The 18,020-nt window shown below is 44.3% G+C and overlaps 1 protein-coding gene across 1 annotated transcript in view; it reads right to left on the bottom strand.

The window, feature by feature from the left end:
* The window catches only part of STK39 (serine/threonine kinase 39), a 293,703-nt gene extending 286,309 nt beyond the window's left edge, over positions 1-7,394 (bottom strand). The window contains exon 1 of the mRNA XM_050752820.1: positions 6,960-7,394. Within this exon, the coding sequence (XP_050608777.1) occupies positions 6,960-7,170 (211 nt within the window). The 5' untranslated portion in view covers positions 7,171-7,394. The remainder of the gene's footprint in view (positions 1-6,959) is intronic.
* Positions 7,395-18,020: the final 10,626 nt, after the last annotated feature.

Genomic DNA, 18,020 nt, shown 5'->3' with positions numbered 1-18,020 from the left:
AATGCACACTACAGCCAGAAACAAGAATGGAAAAAAGGAACCTGATTAGGAAATTATTACAATCATCCAAATAAGAATCGATAAGGGCCTGAACTAAACCAGTGGTGGCCGACATGAAGAGTCAGAGTCAAATCAAAGAAGATTTCAAGGAGGTGGAGTATTTAGGACTGGGTGACCAAACAGATGTGAGAGATGGACGAAGACAGGAAAGTACAGGATGGCCAGCCTCTCAAGAAGATGAATATAGAAGGAACCAGATTAGGACTGAGGCAAGGGTGGAGAGACAATGAGTTTAACTGTATGAAGTCCCTGTGAAACATTCAAACGAAGACATTAAAAAGGTAGTCCAAACACTGGTCTATAGTCAGGAAGATCTCGGCATTTCAGGTGGTAGTTGAAGCCTCAAACAGATAGAGATGTGGATCCTGCATCCGAGGCAGGCAGCGGAGTACAGGAAGTCCAGAAGGAAGGCATGGCATGGAAGCTCAAGCAAATGCCTTTCCAAAAGGAGAATGAAAGATGGCACCTAACCCTGCAGAGAGCAGAAAGAAGGACTGCAGTGTCCACTGGCTCTGGCCACAGAAGAGTCACAGTGATTTCAGAGACAGTAACTTGGGTTTCTCAGGGAAAGGGCAGAAGCCAGACTGCAGTGGGCAGAGAGGGAATGGGAGGTTCCTTGAAACAGTTTAGCAGTGAAAGGAAGAAATGAGATAAGGGAGTAGCCAGAGGAGAAAGAAACAGGGAGAGTGTTTTGTTTTGTTCTCTTTTGTCATTTAAAGATAAGAGACAGGCTTGAGAATATTTATAAACTGAGGGAAAAGCAGAGAGGGAAAGGAGGAGACAGGGAAGCCATGGTGATGACTTTATCTGAAAATGAAGGCCTCTGTCCTCACACTGGCTGGGACACACAGGGAGTGTTTCTTTTAGTCAGCAGCATTTCCTGCCAGCATGGCAGCCTCCAGGCAAACTCAGAGGTGGAGGAAAGTGCAGTCTTAGCAGGTTGTTCTCAGAGCCCTCTCATAATGGGCTGCTCCTCTTCAGCAACCTTCCCGCAGGATGCTCTCATCACTTGTCAGAGGGCCATTTGGCACCTAAACCCCTGAGCTGTCCAAATCGCCAGGAGCTCCACAGGTCTCTTCAGTTTCCTCCCATAGCAGTGGAGGTGCAAGGAGAAGCCAGATCCTCGGGGGCCTCTCCCCTTATAAGCCCCTTCCAGCAGCCCAGCAGAAGAGTGGGACTAGGGAACAACCTCTCCTTCCTACCTCCTCCCTGCTAGAAGCATAGCAGAGAAACTCTTCAAGCCACTCCAGAATCTTGCCAAAGATAGGACTGTGTTCTCTCCTGATAACTTGCATCTGATTAGCAAATGAAGTCTATAGAAGTTATGGCTAAGACTAATTGAAAGCATGCTGTGTGCCAGGCACGATTCTCAGTGCTTTACATTCTCTCATTCCTCACAACCCTATTTTTATCATCTCTATGTTACCAATGAGGAAACTGAGTGCAGACACATCTAAGTCATTTGCTCAAGGTCGCAGCATCAGTGACTGCCACTGCAGGACATGAAACAGACCAGGCTGTCGGACTCCAGGGCCAGCACTACTGCAACTTATTTTCAAACACCGTCAGTAAATGTAGTATACAATAAACCATAAAAGTCAGGGAAGAATTCATAATATCATTAGTTAAAAATCAAATACAAATATAAAGGATTGCAGTCACTTTACCATAGTTTCTTTTTACCTTGAGATCTCCCCCCAGCCCCATGACAGCTAAAAGAGTATTTGTCTTGTAAATATAATTAATTCTACTGAATTGCACACTTTAAGAATGGTTAAAATGGTATAATTTTTGTTGTGTATATTTTACCACAATAAAAATAATACAAAAGAGGCCGGGCACAGTGACTCACACCTATAATCCTAGCAATTTGGGAGGCTGAGGCGCGCGGGTTACTCGAGGCCAAGACTTCGTGACCAGCCTGGCCAACATGGTGAAACCCCGTTTCTAACAAAAAATACAAAAATTAGCCGGGCCTGTAATACTAGCTACTAGGGAGGCTGAGGCAGGACAACTGTTTGAACCTAGGAGGCGGAGGTTGCAGTAAGCTGAGATGGTGCCACTGCAATCCAGCACAGGCAACAGAGCAAGGCTCTGTCTTACAAAAAACAAAAAAAAAAAGAAAAATTATATATATAAAGAGGCCAGGCACACACCTGTAATCCCAACACGTTGGGAAGCCAAGGCAGGAGTATCGCTTAGCTCAGGAGTTCAAGACCAGCTTGGGCAACATAGTGAGACCCCCAACTCTTTAAAAAAAAAAAAATAGGCAGGCATGATGGTTTGCACCTATAGTCCCAGCTACTCATGAGGCTCATGTGGGAAGATCACTTGAGTCCAAGAGTTCCAGGCTACAGTGAGGTATGATTGCACCACTGCACTCTAGCCTGGGCAACAGAGTGAGACCCTGCATCAAAAAAAATAATAAAAAATACAAAAGAACATTTCTATATACATTTTTCTACTTATAAAAAATAAGTGAAATGAAATTAAAATCAAAGCCCTGTCTTCTTTGAGACAAAGTGTCTCAGGCATCATTTAGTATTTTAAAAACAACAAACAAACTAATCAAGGTCAAAGATGCACTGCAGCACCAAGGCAGCCTGGTGTAAAGGTCTGGGAGATCAGAACACACACTCAGCGCTCCGGTTCCCTTACCCCAGTGCCAGCAAAGGTACCACTGTCCTCAGACTGCCTCTAGGATATCTATAAAAACCAGACTGAGACGGAGTCTGGCTCTGTCTGGAGTGCAGTGGCCGGATCTCAGCTCACTGCAAGCTCCGCCCCCCGGGTTCACGCCAAGTAACACTCGCCGGCTAGTTTTTTTTTGTATTTTTTTTTAGTAGAGACGGGGTTTCACCGTGTTCGCCCCAAACCATTTAAATCCACAGAAACTCTGAGAGCACAGAGCGAAGTGGGAATGCCCGGGGCTGTTTACAATCTCATTTTACGAGAGGCTTAAAGACCTGGCCATATGCACTATTACCTGGACCTGAGGAAAACACACCTCAATGGATAAACAAAGCCTCATAGGAGAGAAGTAAAGCATTCAAAGGAACCCTCTGTCAAACCACGTCCAGGATTCTAGAACTCAAACTCTTCCTGTTGACTAAGATGGCAATTTGTTACTTTTAGGTCATTCTAAATGACCACCCAGGACAAAAGTGAAGCAACACTGAGAAATCTAGTATAAAACTACATAAAGAGAGGGGCATCCTGCAAAAAAAAAAAAAAAAAAAACTAAGAAAATCAAACATATACGTTGAGGCAGGAGTCTAGTGTTTCTCAGAAGAAATTCAGCAAAGATAACAACACTGCTGGAATCATCTGATTCAAATACAGAAACTGGTACTTCAGTGACTACCACTCTTTGAATGAGAAGCTCCATTCCATTACAGACGGCCAAGTAAACACTTACATGATTCACTTTCATTCCCTGTTTAGCAAATCTAGGTAATATTATTAATACCACCAACAAATAAACTAAGTTTTCAACTGGCATAGCTTTAAGTGCCCCTTATACTTCTAAAGGTAGAGGTACCTGCCTTTGGGGGCTCAACTCACCCCCAAATTCCTTCTTTAGAGAGGTACGGAACAAAGATTAACAAGGCTGAAGAGTATAAACAGGTCGGAAAGCCTCCAAAAAGATAGAAATATTTGAAATCTACTAAGACAAGGATATCAATGGCTAGAAGAAGGAATTTAATAATTTCCAACATTTTTAACCCCTCTGTAAATATAAAACTCCTTCCAATCGATTCTACATCACTTACAGGTCATGAATAAACTTCTGAACCAGAATACTCCTAAGAGCATTACAGTTTCTCCACCGACCTTTTAAAACACAAGAACAACAATACAATAAAGAGAAAACTTTATTTTTAGGCTTGCAAAATCCTGTGTTTATTTTTCTAAAACAGAAGTCAAACAACTGAACGTGCTTTGTTTGGATTTTAGGAAACTTACTCTCTCCTAATCCTGCGGGCCCCAAACTCTGCCCAGAAGGAAATAAAGAAAAAGTCCTCCGTGCCCGTGCCATGCTGGAAAGTTAAAACATGGTGCCTCCTTTGGCTTTCTGCTCAGGCACATCTGAGCCTCCTGCTGCTGGTCACGGTTCACACTGCTGGAGTCATATCATATGACACCTGCCGTATGGCGGGTAGAAGCAAAGGCTGTCAACTGGCGTTCATGTTGAAACTGGTTCAGTGTTTGAACTGCTAACTTCTGCATGTAATGTTTAAGCAAAAGTGCTTAACCACAAGTTCAGTCTTAATCGCTCAACTAGCATTAAACCCTAAATGGAAACAGGTTTGTAATTCCCTATAAACATGAAGCCCTTGCGAAAAACCTATTCTAGCAATTTGATTTTTCAATAACAGGGCCCCCACACAGGCCATCTCTTTCTCTTTTAGTTGGGAAAATATGAGATAAACTTCATATTTTTCATAGAAAAGCCCTTCCCACAATGCAAATGTGCAAAAGTCAGGGTAGAATAAGCAGGTGTTTTTGTTCTCAAACTCTGTTTGAGAGGAGTTTGAGAACAACAACAACAAAAAATTTCTTTTTTTCCACTAAATTGACCACCATAATTAACACCGCTGGGACTGCAAACTGAAAGAAGTTCTGCCATTAATCCCACTCAACTTAAACTCAGATTTTATTAGTTCACCAAAAAAATACTGTTTTCAAAAGGCAACGTCTGTATTTTAACCCTAATAATTAACCAAGTAGGTATATAAATTGATTATAAGTTCTACCAATCCTGTGGACTCTATGGAAAATTATGTGGTAGATACCATTATTCAACTTTTATGGCCCACCTCTTCCTGTCAGAAACAGAGTTCACAGCTGGTTACTGAAGGTAACAGTGGAAATAATTAAGCACCTTACAAACTCAGACCTAAAACCTAGCTCAAATATGACCTCTACTAAGAAATACTCTGCTTCCTTCTCTCTCCTGGCAGTTACTCCCTCCTTCGGGCTCTCCCAGCACTTACTCATCACATCCTATAGGATCCTTTCCCTATGTCTCCTAACAACTTAGGGCAGGGATCTTTTGTTAATTTCTATATTGCTAGCAACTGGGGCAATGCTTGGGACATAGCAGGCCTTCAGATCTTGTTGCACAAATAACAACTATGAGGTTACATGCTATAAAGTCTGTAAAAAGAGGGGCAGAAGAAACCACAGCATTTTGCCTTGAAAGCAGAGGGCCTCTCAAAGAATATTCACACTCACCTTGGAAGCAGAGTGAGATTTAGTACACAAAGATGGGCACTCACGGGAGGGAAGAGCCTCTGCAAGGCAGCAAAGAATGGAAGACCAGATGTGCGGAAGACATCGGTGTATTCAGGAAGCAATCAGTGAGAGGAGACAATGGGAAGAGGCAGGCAGGTTGAGGGTACAGGGCTTATATGCCAGGTTAAAGAGGTTTCCATGGAATATTCCAGGCTTTGAGAAGTCCCTGAAGCTATTTATTTCAGGCAGTGACATGAAGACTCACCCCATGAGAGTCTTTGGTCAAAAATTATGGAAGATCTGGGTTTTCAAAGAATTTTGTCTACAGATGCCTATTATAGGTTATCTGAAGCTTGTATATATCCTAGGTTACTGACCTGCCCAACATTTTCTCACGTATTTCTACGCATATAGTGATATATATATTTCCGTCTATGCTATGTTTTATTCCACAACAGCAGGTGATAAAGGCTCATTTAAACACCTAATGAAATTTTTGTAGCTGTTTTGTTTTAAAGGGAGGTGACGAATTTTTTTAAGTGAAAGTTAGAAAAAATACTTAAGATAAATATGCTGAACTCCTTTTTCATCGCTGTACTTACATACCAAGATTCTGGGAAGGCAACATCCCATCCCTGCGTCAGTAAGGTTAGACGCTGAGGGCCCACTTTACCTGGAGGCTTCCCTAAGTGACAAGACTCTCAAACTGGATGATCCAATAGGTGAAGGGACAAAACAAATCTCCTGGCCCTTCATGTGCTTGGCCCAAGAAAAAGTAACGCCGAGCCCTGCGACTCTGCCAGGTATTTAAAAATGTAAGATAAGGTGATATTTGTGAGCCGGCCAGAAGGCATCGAAAGGCAGGGAGCGGATCACCGGCAGCCTCGGGTTTCACTCTTGTAGCTCGGCCTGGACCAGAGGGAAGCATCGGCCCGGTGCAGGGCAGGAGGCCAGGGCACCCGCTTTCCCCGGGGGGCCGGACTGGGCGGCAGGCGGCGCACCCTGGCACGGAGGGAGGCGGGTACCCGGGCGCTCCGAGTGGCGCGGAGAGCCGGGCTGCAAGGCGGGCGTGGAGTGGCGGCTGTCAGGGAGAGAGGCCAGCATCCTCCCCGGCCTCGGGAAAGCACTGGCGCCTCCGAGGCTTCTACGTGGCCCCGTTACCCACGGCGAGAGGATAACGACGTGAAGCAGAGGAGCTGCTGCGCCCGCAGAGTCCCCCAGGACGCGGCCCCCGGGGCACTGGAAGTCCAGGGCGGCGCCCCAGCAACCCCACCCCACCCGTGGCTGCCTGTCCGCGTGGCCATCGGCCACGGGCTGCGGCCCCGGCACGCGGGGGGAGGGAGATGCGGCGGCGCCGCCGGGTCCCCCGCTCCACCGCCCCGGCGATCCGGGAGATAAAAGTTTGCAGCATGCGGCTCGTCTGCAGTGCGAGTCACATCCGCCGCGCCGCCTCCTGCAGCACCAGCGCTCAGAGAACGAACAAATACATTTAAAAAATAAAAAAACTGTTGAAGCCGGTAGGCCTGAAGCTGGCCGCTCTGCCTCCAAGGCGTGCATGCAGACGAGCCCAGCATCCCGCGCCCCCTCCCGCCCCCGGCCGCGCCTCCCGCCCGGCCTCGGCGCCCGGCCTGTGCCGGCCCCGCCGCGCCCGCAGCACTGACCGATAACCTCCTGCAGCTCGTACGCGTCCCTGCAGATGGGCCAGCCCACAGCCTGTGCCGCCGGGGCCGGGGCCGGGGCCGGGGCCGGGGCCGCGGGAGCTGCTGGGGCCGGCGCTGCTGTCGCGGCCGCTGGGGCCGTCGCCGCCGCTGTCACCGGGGCCGCCTGCTGGGGAAGCTGGACGTGCACGGGCGAGCCGCTCGGCTCCGCCATGATGCTGCGGAGGAGAGCAGGAGGACGCGCCGGCGGGTGGACGACCTTCCACTTGAAACTTCCTTTGCCTCGCCGCCGACACCTCTCGGCCGGCGCACGCCCTCCCCGCCCGCCGCCGCCGCCGCCGCCGCCGAAGCCAGCCAGGAGGGGAGGGAGCAAGAGAGGCCGAGCTGGGCGGAGGGAGGAGGCAGCGCCGGCGGAGGCGGGGAAGGGAGGAGGCGGCGGCCGCTGCGCTCGCCGCGCGCCCCGAGCTTAGCGCGCGCTGTTCTCCGCCTCGGCGAAGGGAACCGCCGCCCCGCCGCCCCCTCCCGTTCCCGCTCCGCTGGCGGCCAGGGAAGTTCCCACCAAAGGAGAGTCAGGCCGCTTTGTGTGTGTTTTCGGGGCCGGCGGCCCTGGTTCTCCTCCTCCCTCGCTGCTAGTCCTGTGCCTTCGCCCCAGACAATCAGGCTCGCCAGAGGACGCCCCCTGGGGACCCCGAGGGCGGGGTCGTTGAACGGCCGCCAGGTTCTCACATTCAGAATTCTCCTGCCACCAAAGAGAACGTGAAGTTCATTTACAAGTTAGCGAGCGGGATACCTACACGGTGTCCCTTTGCAAGACGCCAGTTAGAAAATAACCCAAGTTGTAACTTTCCGGCGCTTTACCTGCCAGTATCCCTTTCCCACCTTGCCTAATCTAATCGCAGTCCTTCTAGTTTTTCTTAGTAAATGAAACTTGATTCCTTAGGTCCCTGGCTGTTCAGACTTCCTTCATTTTTTCCAAGCCGCTTGGATCCCAGGGAGGCGATTTAAGGGGCTGTGGAATTAGAGTAAGACATGCAGGAGAGGTTTAGAAAGTTTGCTCAAATTCTACACGCTTAATAATTGCCACATTAGCCCGTGAGGACACTGAGGCCAGACGTTAGGTGTTTCTTTAGAGTATACTTGGTAGGGAAATAATTTATTGAGGCATGAATAAACTGTGTTGGAACTTTTAATTGCTGCTTTTTCAACACCCCAAAAATAACCTCATCTGTAAAACTGCTATGGTAAAACCATAGGTTTTCCTGATTATAGGTATCATATTTTAACAGTGAATGTTCTCTGTGTTCCCTCCGTGGAGGTGACGAGGATCCACCATTCTTGTCTCCAACTGAAACGGGGCAGTAAACCAATAGCATTGGTCGTTTGGCCAAGATGATCTTGTCTGGTTCTCATTGCTAGGACTACTGAAGAAATAGGTAAGAATAATGAGGATGTAATAAAAACTCCAGGGAAATCATGATTTTTGTCTCCCGAGTGTATGTACAGAAATCTCCCTAAAATTTTTGAAAGATTATTCAGAAGAAGCCCAGAAATTTATTAGAAAAGTTAGTTGTCTAATCAAAACTTTGATGTCCACTGAAGATGAGGGCACTTAATCTCTTGGAGCATTACAAAAGTTGGAGTAAAGCAGCTACCTCGCCCTGGTCTGGAAGCAGAAGTTCATGCTGAAGTAAGTGTACACTCTTCGATGTAGAGGAGTTCAAAAACTGTGTCTTGTCATGTCTGTCAAGAAACAGAGCCCTTCGTAAACAAATTCCAGGCCTCTGAGGAACAGGGGAGCTCTTTATACCAAGCCATGGCTGCTGACCTCTTCAAGTGCTGCCTCCACCCTACCCCAAAGAACTTTTAAGGACTGTTTTTAAAGGAAAAAAAAAATGATCAAATGAATGTGACTTCCATTTTGTCATATGAATTTCTATTTTTGACTTTCAAACCATGAGGTGGGATTATGAAGGCCAGGAATGTTCTTGGGACTTAGTAGGAAAACATGATGCTCTCAAGATCAATGTCACAGAATTGAATCAAACACAGATCAGTTAGTCTCCCAGAAAAAACAACTGTTCCACAGTCACAGACTACATGTCGGTCTCTAGTCAACTGCTTTCCAAAGGGCTACCAGGATGAAGACTTGCTTGAGTGGATGACTCAGTGCAGATCCATCACTTCTACAGTCAATCGGTTTAGAGAAGAACGTCCCCTGGCATTGCTCTTTGGCATCATTTTTATAAACGAAGAACAGAGTATGAATAATATTTTAAAATTATACAAAGCATTAGAGTTAATGTTTCTGTAAACAATTGGGTAAAACGGTACTTAAAACTTAGAAATATATGTTTTGTAAAAGTGTTCAACTGATATGCACTTTTCCCGGAAAATCCATTACTAAATTTAAGTTGAAATATGGGGATGGAGGCGGGTGCCTTTAAAATATAAACAAGGTTTATTTCAATGCATAAAGAGTACATTCAGCCAGCGATGTTAAAAATAGAAAGGAAAAATAAGGGTCTAAATGTTTTTAAAATGTATCCAACTGCCTCATGATGTGTCAGGGTTTCTCAGTCTCGGCGCTGTTTTGTGCCAGATAGTTCCCTTCATTGTAGAGGTCTGTTTTCCTGTGGTGTGGTCTGAATGTTTCTGTCCTCCCAAAATTCATATGTTGACACTTAATCGGCAGTGTAATAGTATTAAAAGCCTTTAGCAGGAGATGGGGTCATGAGGACAGAGCCCTCCTGAGTTAGATTAGTAGTGCCCTTATCAATGAGACTGGAAGGAGCTTGATGACTCCTTCCACCAAATGAGGATGCAGCTAGAGGCACTAGCAATGAAGTAGAGTGCAAGTCCTCAGTAAATATCTAATTTGCTGGCACCTTGATCTTGGACTTTCAGCCTCCAGAACTGTAAAAATGAATTTCCGTTGTTTGTCAGCTACCCACTCTAAGGTATTTTGTTATACTAGTCATAGCAGATGAAGGCACGCTGGCCTCTACGCACTAGACGCCAGTAGCACCACTGCTGCTGACATTGTGACTATCAACAGTGCCTCCAGACATTGCCAAATGTCCCCTGGAGGGCAAACCGTGCTTTAGGTGAAGTAAGTATATCACATTTTCATTTTATAAACAGATTATTGCAGTGGTTATTTGTATTACAAAGAGCTTCCATAGAGTTCCATTATTTATTCATAAACCCTTTGAACATCTAAGACAGGATGTGTAGTGAAGTGGCCAATGTCTTGAAGAAAGAAAGTGCTGGATTCAAATCTTGCCTTCGATGTTTTGTTTTGTTTTGTTTTTTGAAACAGAGTCTTGCTCTTATCACCCATGTTGGAATACAGTGGCACAGTCTTGGCTAACTGCAACCTCCGCCTCCGCCAAGTGATTCTCTTGCCTCAGCTTCCTGAGTAGCTGCGACTACAGGCATCTGCCACCACGCCCAGCTAATTTTTGTGTTTTTAGTAGAGACAGGGTTTTGTGTTGTATTTTTTTTGAGACAGAGTCTTACTCTTGTCACCCAGGCTGGAGTGCAATGGCACGATCTCGGCTCACTGCAACCTCTGCCTCCAGGGTTCAAGGGATTCTCCTGCCTCAGCCTCCTGAATAGCTGAGATTACAGGCATGTGCCACCACACCAGCTAATTTTGTGTGTTTAGTAAAGACTGGGTTTCACCATGTTGGCCAGGTTGGTCTTAGACTCCTGATGTCAGGTGATCCACCCAACTTGGCTTCCCAAAGTGCTTGGATTACAGGCGTGAGCCACTGTGCCCAGCTCAACAGTTTTTCTAGAGACAAAGTCTTGCTCTGTCACCCAAGCTGGAGTGCAGTGGCATGATCATGGCTCACCGCAGCCTCTAACTCCTGGGCACAAGCAATCCACCTTCCTCAGCCTCCCAAGTACCTAGAATTACAGGTGTGCGCCACCATGCCCAGCTAATTTTTATTTAATTTTGGAGAAGTAGGGTTTTGCTATGTTGCCCAGGATGGTCTTGAACTTCCTGGTCTCAAGTGATCCACCTCAGCCTTCCAAGGTGCCGAGATTATAGTGTGAGCCACCATGCCTAGCCTCATTTTTTTAAGTCTCTGCCTTTGGACTTTGACTTCACTCTCTGAGTCTCAGTTTTCTCCTGTGCAAAAATCAGTACAATAATAGCTACCACATGGGTTGTTATAATGGCTTAGGATAATGGATGACACATAATAGAAGTTTAACAAAATGGAAACCACCACCACCATCATCATCATTATTCCTGTCTGCTAAGATTTGTAGCAAAATATGTGGTGCAAAGATATATAATTACAAGAATGAACTTTGCAGAATATAAGCTCCCCGAGGGCAGGATTTTTTGTTCCTTTGGGTTACTGCTGTATCCCAGTACCTAGAAAAACACCTGGCACAGAGTACACTCCGTAAATATTTGTTAAATGTTAATATAACACTTTTTAAATACATAAAACATGCTTTTAAGCATCAGAATGAGTCAGCACTGTCAAGGGTGGATTGTATGGGAGGAAACTGGAGGCAGAGAGACCTATTGGAAGCCACTGCAATAGTCAAGTTAGAGAAATGGAAATATTAGCTATTATATTGAGGATAATGATGAGGAAAGTGACTTTAAAAATTATTTAAGGAGAGAGAAATAGAACTTGACAACAGATAAGATTCTTTTAAAAGTCAAATTGCCCCAATGCATTAAAAAACTGGATATGCACAAATGCAATTTATAAAATGTTTTAGAAATGCATCCATGGGAGAAGTGAGAGGTTCTCTTGACAGATGATCATTTTCCTATGGCTAAAATGTAATCTAACACAAAAGTATCATCATCGCATGGTGGAAAATAGTCAGATATTCTAAGGTCTGGAGAAAATCGATCACCAGTATTTGTCCTGGCCAAGTCTCTCATACCCACTCTTTTGGTAACTCTGTTTGAGTGAAAAGTTGTGAAAGAGCTGGACTTGGGTTATAATAATTGCTTCCAAAGCCAAAGATCAAACTTTTTTTGAATAAGGGTAATGGTAGGGCATGGTGGAAAGGGCATGGCTGAATTGAAATCCTTGTTCTACACTTTCTAGCTGGCAGTCTAAATTTTCTGAGCCTCTGTTTTCTTAAAATTGGGACAATTAGCCAGGACTATAGGAGCTATGTAAGAATTAAATGAGCTGGTATGTGCAACATGCCTGACCCACACACTCACGGTAGTGGTATAATGGATGGCTCTGGAATTTCTGACTGGGAGGGCCCAGGGGTAGCAGTCTCAGGGGAAGGTAGGTATTAAGGTTGAGTCATGTCCCCTAAAAGGGTTGAAGTCCTAAGCCCAGGTAGTTGGGCATGTGAACTTATTTGGAAACAGAGCCTTTGCAGAGGCAATCAAGGTAAGATGAGGTCATACTGGATTAGTCTGGGCCCTAATACAATGACTGGTATCCTTATAATAAAAGAGGAAATTTAGACACAGAGACAAATAGCAGAAACACACACACACACACACACACACACACACAAAATGCCATGTGATGATGGAGGCAGAGATTGGAGTGATGTGTCTACAAGTCAAGAATGCCAAAAATAGCAGGCAATCACCAGAAGCTAGGAAAGAAGCAAGGAACAGATTTTCCCTCAGAGCCTCCCATAGAAAATCAGCCCTGCCAAAGGGTTGATTTTGGACAGCTAGCCTCCAGATTGTGAAAGAATAAACTTCTGTTGTTTTAAGCCCTCCAGTATGTGTATTGGTTACAGCAGCCTGTCAACCTAAATAACAAACAGAGAAGGAGACTCTGAAAGAAAATGGTGCTTATTTTGGAATAGGTGTTCATGTACATAGTAAACTCTGTGGGTATTCATGGAGATAAAGGAAGACAAAGGTTTTTTGTTTGTTTGTTTGTTTTAAAATGAGGATTCAATAATTGTTTTCAGATCCTTGGCTACAAGGATCAATAACAGGAGTAATACCAGTCTGAGGTTGGACAGGCAGTTGTTGGACAGATGTCCTCACAGAAGTATTGTGTGCCTATATGTGTGTGTATAAAGTTGCAATGTCCTTTTTGCAAGGTTGTGGTTTTTGCAGCCTTTTGTGCATGAGAGCCCTCCCTTCCTGTCCTTCTCAGTTCTGCTTGTCAGGGTTTTTGCCACAACTCCATTTTGATTCTGACAACTTTCAGAAGCCCTAGGAAACTAGACAGTGGAATTATGGGATTTGCTCTTTAGCCAGTTGCATTTTATTTGGACTGGCTTTAGCAGTGAGCACTAATGAAAATTAGCCACTGCTGCCTGGGTGCAGTGGCTCGTGCCTATAATCCCAGTACTTTGGGAGGCCGAGGCGGGCGGATCACCTGAGGTCAGGAGTTTCAGACCAGCCTGGCCAACATGGCGAAACCCCATCTCTACTAAAAATACAAAAATTAGCCGGGCATGGTGGCAGGCACCTATAGTCTAGCTACTTGAGAGGCTGAGGCAGGAGAATCACTTGAACCCAGGAGGTGGAGGTTGCAGTGAGCCGAAATCATGCCACTGCACTCCAGCCTGGGCAACAGAGTGAGACTATCTCAAAAAAAAAGAAAGAAAGAAAAGAAAATCAGCCACTTTTTACCAAAGCCCTAGACTTTACAGCTCGCTTTTAATATTATTGTAAATGAGAAGAAAACTGCAGACATAGTAACTATCTGAATGAATTCTCAGCAGTGACAGCAAATGTCCATCTGAAAAATGCATTTGAGAATGTATGACCCTTTCTAACTTTGAAGACCAAGCCATCTCACACTGAACAAAATGACAGAAGTGTCATGTGCCTTCCACTGACACAACTAATGCTATTACCCAAAGTCCAGAGCTGGTGTAACTCAATTTTATTAGGATTAGCACAATTTAGTGTTCAGGTGTCATTACTACCTATTTCCAAACAATAAACAGAAAGAGGATTTATTTTAGATTGAATTATTGCAGAGACATTGCATCGTAAATTCATCACGTTTGATTTAATGGGTTAAATTTATAAGAATTATAACTTCCAGACGTGTTTTCATTTGTTTCCCAACCAGCTATTGAAACTGACTTTCTATTGCATTTTATATTACACACAAAATAGCTCTGGTGACAGTTAATGTGTTTTTATTAATTCAGAAGTTTCTGACCCTGATGTGGGTACTGATAGAGTACTCACTAGAAGCCCTACTATCTCTACCCATAGGGGAAGACTTCCATATTTAGCAAGGATTGCCCTTGGCTAAAACACCAGAAGGCATTGTAGTCATCTGTATGGCAGACATATTTCTTTCATGCTGTCAACTGTCTAAAGCCTGATAGTCCCGACCCAGGCAGAATGACATAAAAATGTAATTTAAAGCAATTGATTTTTTAGTGCAATCTCTGTTGAAGAACCACTTCAAGAGGAATCCATTCATTACACATGAAACAGCACTTTCTGAAAATATTTTGTTTATCCCTCTCACCTTCAGATTCTTACAAATACCAAGGATATCTGAAAGCCTTTTACTTCTTTTCTATTCAAAAAACTTCCCATCAAAACCACCATAAGCCCTAAACACTCTTCTGTCTCTGCTCTGTGCCTCCCCTGCCAGGCTCAGATCTTTATCTGGAGAGACATCTTGGGTTACATGTATTCTGAAAAATAAAGGAGGGCCAGGGACTGGCCTGGCTTATTAAAAAGGATGTATGTAATAAAACACAATTTAACTCATCAATATTCATTCATTCTGTAAATACATTCTTAGGGATTAAGTGTGTGGCACTTTGCCAACTGCTGTGGGTAAAATAGATAAAAGAATCTCAGCCCTTAAGAACTGTATAACCTAGTGAAAGTCCACTTTATCCAGTGTCCAGCCTTCTGGAGCTCCAAAACGTGAACAACACTTAAACTAGCGAGAATGGGCCAGGTGAGGTGGCTCACGCCTGTAATCTTAGCACTTTGGGAGGCCGAAGCAGGCGGATCACTTGAGGTCAGGAGTTCGAGACCAGCCTGGACAACATGGAAACTCCATCTCTACTAAAAATACAAAAATTAGCCAGAAATCTCTTGAACCTGGGAGGCAGAGGTTGTAGTGAGCTGAGATCATGTCATTGCACTCCTGCCTGGGCAACAGAGTGAGACTCCATCTCAAAAAAAAAAAAGAAAGAAAAGAAAACAAAAATAAAAATAAAAACAAAACTAGAGAGAATGGTCCAAACTAGAGGTCACAGATGTATTAAGATGGGTCAGGTTTACTGGTCAAAAAAACTTCTTTTACTATGGATGGACAAAGTCTTTAAAACAAACCCAGGTCCTTCTGGTACTAAAGTCAAGAAAAGAAATGGCAGGGCATGGCAAGAAAATAAAAATGAAAACCAGAGAAAAGAGAGAGCAGAAGGAGAGGCAGCGAGAGATACAGTAAGAGGCAGACACCTTTGGCATTCAGCACTTAGGAGAGGACAGCAGAAATGGCCTTGAGGAGAGAAAAGAATTGGAATGGAAGGAAGTTCAGTATCAGGGGCCAGATCTGCATCAAAGGAGACACAGTCCAGGTGCATGTGCATATGTCTACACAGTGTGACTAGTGGGACCATGTCACACCAAAGAGCCTTGGCCCAGTAAGGCACATTGTCCTGCCAGAAAGCTAGTCCCGCATTGCCAGACCTTCCTGTTGTTTCAAGAGAAGGCAACAAATCTGATTTCATGTGAAATGTCTCAGTTTTAAAATATTGGCCCAACTTTATAAAATACTGTACAGAATCTGTACCATATACTTAATGCTTAAAAACAAGAGAACACTAAATACAGTCTTTGAATACATATTTAGTGAAAAATGATTGGAATGATAAATTCCAAATCCAGTTGTTACCCCTGGAGAGGGAGGGAGGGAAGGAATGTAGGGAAAAGGTACACGAAGGGCTTCTATTGCATCTATGAAGTTTTATTACTTTAATAAAAATATGTAATAAATAGAGCAAAATAATAAGATTTCTTAGACTGGACAGTAGGTGTGTGAGTTTTTAATCACATTATTATCCCTACTGTTCTGTAGGTTTGAAATATTTCACAATTTAAAAACAATAATACTTTGCAGGACAAACAAAACATTTGTAGTCCACATCAGACCTGTGGAGCACTATTTGCACACTTTGCACAGCATGTTTTAATGGGCATAGAGCCCATGCTTACATCAGACCAGGAAGAACAGCCTTTTGCTTATCCCCAGAGTAAGGCACAGGTGATCCAGGTGTTCTTCAGTCTGGCTGAGTATCAAAGTCACCTGTGCAACTTGTCAACAATTCTCATTCCTGTGTCTCACCTGCATTCTACTAAATCACAGTCTGCAGGTAGAAGTCAGGCATCCAGATAACTCAAAAGTGTAGCCAGAGTTGAAAATATCTATGGTAGCCCTGAGAACATCATTGTGACACAAGAAAGCCACACTAACTAGGAAAGCACAGGGGTCAAACAGCTCCCAACAGGGTGACAACTTTAAAAACCTCAATGGTCATGGTGACTTTCCTGAATCAGACATGACAAACGACAATTAAAGCAACATGACCAAAAGAAGTAAACCTGTGATGGTTAATACTGAGTGTCAACTTGACTGGATTGAAGGATACAAAGTGTTGATCCTGGGTTTGTCTGTGAGGGTGTTGCCAAAGGAGATTAACATTTGAGTCAATGGGCTAGAAAGGGCAGACCCACCCTTAATCTAGGTGGGCACAATCTAATCAGCTGCCAGTGAGGCTAAAATATAACAGGCAGAAAAATGTGAAATGAGAGCCTGGCCTAGCCTCCCAGCCCGCGTCTTTCTCCCATGCTGCACACTTCCTGCCCGTGAACATCGGACTCCAAGTTCTTAAATTTTGGGACTTGGATTGGCTCTCCTTGGTCCTCAGCCTGCAGACGGCCTATTGTGGAACCTTGTGATCATGTGAATTAATACTTAATAAACTCCCCTTTATATATATATAAAGAGATATAAATATATATATAAAGAAATATATATATTTATATTTATATAGAGAGAGATATAAATATATATAAATATATAAAGAGATATAAATATATATAATGAGATATATATATCTCTCATTAGCTCTGTCCCTCTAGAGAACCCTAATACAGATTTTGATACCAGGAGTTGTTCTAGAGGAACAGAATATTGACGATGGAGTTCTTTCATTGGATTTTGGGTTTCTGGAGTTGGCTGCTTAATATGATTAGACCCCAAAATGCTAAGGACTCTACTTCTAATAGTATGGAGAACACTGATAGTCCTTGGTGTGAACTATTTAGAGAGTTATGCAAAATAAATGCATTTGACACTCCTGATTCATGGCTCGTGAGAGGCAAAGAGTTTAGTGACTCTTTATGTAATACCTTTGACCATATGTGGTGAACCAAGGAACATAATGAAGCTGGTTGGTTGCTCCTAAGTTCAGTGGACAAAGTGATGAAAGAAAATGATGAACTCATGGATTCTATCTCCCAGCTTCAGAAGCAGATACTGAGCCTCAAATCTGCTAAGATCGCCCTGAGTGAGAGTCTTATCTTTCTCTGGAGCTGAAATTGTGGAAAAACAGACATAAGAGCCCTTATCATGCGAGTGGCTAACTTGGAATGAAAGTTGCATGCACAGCCTCGCTTGATGTCTACTGTTAAAGTGAGGGCATTGATCAGAAAATAATGGGACCCTACAACTTGGAATGGGAACATGTGGGAGGATCCTGATGAAGCTGGGGACACTGACTTTGAGTTTGAACCTTTTTTTTTTTTTTTTTTTTTGAGACAGAGTCTTACTCTGTCGCCCAGGCTGGAGTGCAATGCCACGATCTTGGCTCACTGCAACCTCTGCCTCCCAGGTTCATGTGATTCTCCTGCCTCAGCCTCCTGGGTGGCTGGGATCATAGGCGCCCACCACCATGCCTGGCTAATTTTTGTATTGTTCGTAGAGACAGGGTTTCACCATGTTGGCCAGGTTAGTCTTGAACTCCTGACCTCAAATGATCCACCTGCCTCGGCCCCCCAAAGTGCTGGGATTACAGGCATGAGCCACTGCACCTGGCCTGATGAACCTTTCT

Source organism: Macaca thibetana, chromosome 12 (genome assembly GCF_024542745.1).
Source record: "Macaca thibetana thibetana isolate TM-01 chromosome 12, ASM2454274v1, whole genome shotgun sequence".
Taxonomy (NCBI): domain Eukaryota; kingdom Metazoa; phylum Chordata; class Mammalia; order Primates; family Cercopithecidae; genus Macaca; species Macaca thibetana.
The sequence above is the reverse complement of the archived record's forward strand: the minus strand, read 5'-3'. Positions and strand labels throughout refer to the sequence as shown.